At 46.1% G+C, this 4397-nt stretch overlaps 1 protein-coding gene across 6 annotated transcripts in view; it reads right to left on the bottom strand.

The window, feature by feature from the left end:
* EXOC7 (exocyst complex component 7) overlaps nt 1-4397 on the bottom strand; it is a 55871-nt gene that overhangs the window by 34900 nt on the left and 16574 nt on the right. For 5 of the 6 annotated variants that reach the window (XM_019503095.1, XM_019503099.1, XM_019503102.1 and 2 more), the window contains exons 5-6: nt 4057-4279; nt 1353-1520 (exon numbers count right to left, since the gene is read on the bottom strand). In XM_019503095.1, coding sequence (XP_019358640.1) covers nt 1353-1520; nt 4057-4279 — 391 coding nt within the window. Of the gene's footprint in view, nt 1-530; nt 543-1352; nt 1521-4056; nt 4280-4397 lie in introns of all 6 variants that reach the window. The other variant, XM_019503089.1, reaches the window with a different exon arrangement.

The raw sequence follows: 4397 nt of genomic DNA, 5'->3' as shown, positions 1-4397 counted from the left end.
CAGCTGACTCTCTCAGCTGCCTGAAAAGAAATGCCACTGGTTTTGCAGCAGGAATCAAAGTGGGTTGCCTCTCTTCCAGGCAGAAAAATCAGCTTCCCCACTTAAGACATGTACCCCAATTTTGGAAAGGGGAGGAGGGTCTGATCTTTTTTGTGGGAAAGGTTCATAATATATGTGAGAAAATGCGGCATTTTGTTTTAAGAAGAGTGTCTTGTATTCAAAGGAATATGATATGACTCACACGGCGATTATAGCTAATTATCAGTCTTGCTAATTTCCTTGGCATCATAGCACTCATAACCTTCAGCTTTCAGGAACAGGTCCAGAGCATGGGTACATGTTTAAAATTATTTAACTGGGGAGGTGGGGGTCAGTTGTTTTAAAGATCTCCACTAAAAGATTTTCCCTTAAAAATATCCCAGCTGCAGCCTTTTTGCGCAGAAAGTGGGTTATTAGACTTCTCTGCACGTTAAAAGTGAAGAGGACCTGAAAAGCCTGAAGGCACACACAGACACACAGAGACTCTTTACCTGGAATGAGGACTGCCATTCACAGGGATTATGAAAATAAACACAGCACAGTTAAAATGGATCAAAATTCCTTTTTCCGCTCCAACCTTTCCACCAATTCCCATGCCCAACCCACTTCCTGCATTTTTTCCCCACTCGGAAGAAAAGCATTTGGATGATCTCAGAAACACCCAGGAAAGCCTTTGTTTGAAATTGTTTTTTTCAGCCAAGTGAAAGAACAGAAGTCTCCCACCTGCTTTATCTCACTTACTATTTTGTGTGTCAGGGGTGTACTTGGTAGCTGCGTTGGTCTGAGACAAGAAGACATACAAAAAGCTAGAGCTCTTGGTTCCAAAATGATACATTTATTAGACCAACTGGGAAATTAGACCCAGTTGGTCTAATAAATGTATCATCTGGGAACCAAGAGCTCTAGCTTTTTGTACGTCTTATTATTTTATAATATTTTTGATGTCCTCTACTATGTGTCTCTTTATAAAGTAAAGTAGTCGACCCCCATCTTGTCCATCTTTCTTCATGAATCTTTGAAATCACCCTGGGAGGCAGACCAGGTGAGCTAACAAACTGAGAAATGAAGGATGGCCTATGATCTAGAAGCTAAACTTCATGAAATTCCTAATTAAGTGGAAAAGTGTTTGTTCTTTAAATCTGTTCTGCTGCCTTCACAAAGACTTAGGACTCTGAGGAAATGGCTAGCCCTGAGGAAAGTTTTGGTCAGAGGAATAAACCCATTATGAACTAACAAAACAATACTCTGGGGGAAAGGGAGGGGAAGGGGGCTGTATTTTAGCATGAGAGGTTGACCCTTGGTGTAGGAGTCACCTGGTCTCTTGATGGGCTTTTTGGTGGGTGTATCCTTCCTCTTGTTCTGGATGGCAGGGGAGTAGGGGACCCCTGAGGAGGAGCTGTTCTTCCGGAAATGCTCTTTCAGCCCTTTGATGGATCGGTCAAGCTGGCTAGAGCGGATTTGGTAGTAAACGTTCATGAAGTCTAAGGAGACAAGACAGAAGTTAGATTGGGACCAGAAATCAAAGTGTTTCCTACACAGTGAGGATGTTATTGCTGGACCTTTTCCCAAACCATGGTCCATCCATGAGGGACCCCAATTAAGAAGAGGTCAGTTCCCTTCTGAAAGCCCCTGCTTACAGATCTGCTAGGTAAGACTTGAGACTGGAGAAAATGAAGATAGATGGGAAAAATACACTATCACCATACCCCTTTGGCTCACATCAGGATGGACAACGTGACAGTTTAACCCTGTGCATTACTCGTCTCACAAAGCCTGTGAACATGCTTAATGCACTGCACGGTTGCTATAACCGCACACTGAAATGCAGGTTTGCCACCAATTACCAAGTTAATAGGGAGGCAGTTAGCTGTATTAGTCTTTACATTGACACTGTGCCCTACCTTCTGCCTGACTTCAGATTATATGGTTCAGAGAGGCATAACTTTTTCACAGGTAACAACTATTTTGTCAGATCGGACAAAGAAGGTCATTGCCTATGAAAGCTCAAGTTCATACGGTAGCCAATAGGGGTGTGCGAAGCAGGCCCTATTCGATTCGGATTCAGCCCAAATCAGGGACAGCGATTCAATTAGCTGATTCAGATCACTGTTCCTGATTCGATTCGGCCGAGTCCAAATTTGAAGATTCGATGCCGATTCAGACCTAGACACAGCTTTAAAAGCTTTTTCTACATACCACGAGGTAGCAGTGAGGCTTGTGAATGCTGCTATGCTGGGGCGCATGGAGCGTCCCACAGGAGTGGGGGTGGGGGGCCCTCCATGTCCTTGGTGGCGAATCTGGAAGTGGACCAGAATTACTCTGGCCCACTTCCAGGTTTGCCAGGGAGTGTGCTGGCGGGGGGGGGGTCCCCTGCACCCTCCCAGTTCAGCAATTGGCTGCAGGGGGACCCCAGGTGCCCCCCCAGGTGCAGGACGCACCAGTCACCGAGCCGGGCGGGTGCAGGGAGCCCCCTGCGTGCTCCCTGGAGGACCCGGAAGTGGACCAGGAGTGCTCCATGAGCCCCAGCATTGCAGTGTTCACGAGCCACCTGCTACCTTGAGATATGTAGGAAAAAAACATTTAAAGCTGTCTCTACATCTGAATCTTCGAATCTTTCTGAATCTCTCTGAATCAGTTTGGAGGGTTCCAATTTGATTCAGAGAGATTAAAGGGTCCTCCGATTCAATACGGATTTGTATATTCAGCCGCCGAATTGAATCAGGGACTGAAGCTTTGCACAGCCCTAGTAGCCAAGCCCTGTTATTATGTGGGCTTGGAAAATCCTGGCTTAGAAGAAAAAAAGGTGGGGGGAAATAGAGATGTTTAAAGGTGGCAGAGATGTTTAGAAAAATCTTAAAATTAGCAACACTGAGGGGCCACTTCTTCAGTTCATCAACTTCTACAATGGCACACATGCACACCACCAGTGTGAAGAATGGGGAATGGAGTCCAACGGAAGAGACTAGGGGCATAAGTATCTGAGCTGCTGCAAAGCTGCTTTGTGCGCTAACCTCCAACCCACTGTTTAGCTGCACCCTTGTCTCCAGACCCCAGAGATTTTTTCCCCATCCCTGCCAGAGCTCTCTTTTACAACTCCCTGCTGGACATGGCTGGGAACTGTTCCTCTCCACACAAACCCTCCTCTACTCCAAGTACTGGATGTGCCTTGCTCTCTCTTCCCTGAAAACTATTCAAGTAAGTGATTTTACACCTGCAAATGGTCTGATACCAGAAATATATAAAATAAAAACACCAACTATGGGCATGTAACTAAGCAGATGCATGCATCCTTGCAGAACTGAGGCCTAAGCTTCCAATTTCTCTTAAAAGAAAAAAAAGACACCAGGGCACTGAGGAAGGCACCAGGATTGATCAACCGTATAAAAAAAGTCTAAGAATATATTTAAAGGGCTGGATTCTGAGTGGAGGAAACGATCAACTGTAAGCTCCAAAGGGTTACTATAAATAGTATACAAACACAGAGTTAAATGAAGAAAAAGGGGACGATTTATAAGGAATTGGATCTAAACTGTTCCCTAAACATGCCTCCAAAAGACTAATCCCAAATTTTGTTTTCCTGCCTGCAGTTCTTTGTCAGCTACCAATGGCAGCAAGATCTCTTGGCTCTTTAGCTGAAGAGCTACTATGAAATACAGACTTGCATACTGAGGAGATGCGACTAGGGTGACCATACATCGCAGGCAAACCAGGACAGTGCAGGCTTCTGTACTCCAGTCCCAGCCAACTGGTCAAAAGTCCCAGAGCAGAGTCCAGTGGGCACACACAGTGGCATGCCATACCAGGCAGGCAGGCAAGTGGGCACCACTGCTGCTGGTTGGGAGCAAGACGAGAAGACTGGAGTGTGATGGCCTACTAGCTGGCTTTAGGAGAGATATGGATCATCCTCCACAGACTGGGTAGGCTCCAGGAGCATGGCAGACATGGGTGAAGGAGACCATTGGAATGATCAAGAATGACATGCAATTGGTTCACGCAATGGTTAGCTTTAAAATTTACCTTGGTTTCTTCCAAACTCCACCAGCCAGCGAGAGATGCTGATGATGTCTTTCAAGGTGTTCTCAGGGAGCTGGTTCAACGGCATCTCTTCCTGTGTTTCAATCTCATCATCCCCACCGAGGTGGTCCAGGATGAGGATGGGTGGAACTGGCTTGGTGCATCGCGTCAACAGGTTGCGGAATTCCGATTCCAGGGACTCCTTCCCCCTCTCAAACAGGGATTTCTGGAGGAACAAGCGGTGAGGGGGAAAACAAACATGATGCTTCTACAACCACTTGTAGACATTGGAAAGATCCCACAACCCAGAGAAACTCCAACACCCACCTCAAAAACCTAACGGG

Source organism: Gavialis gangeticus, unplaced genomic scaffold (assembly GCF_001723915.1).
Source record: "Gavialis gangeticus isolate Ggan-Ray unplaced genomic scaffold, GavGan_comp1, whole genome shotgun sequence".
Lineage (NCBI taxonomy): Eukaryota > Metazoa > Chordata > Crocodylia > Gavialidae > Gavialis > Gavialis gangeticus.
This window is presented reverse-complemented; position numbering and strand designations above follow the sequence as displayed.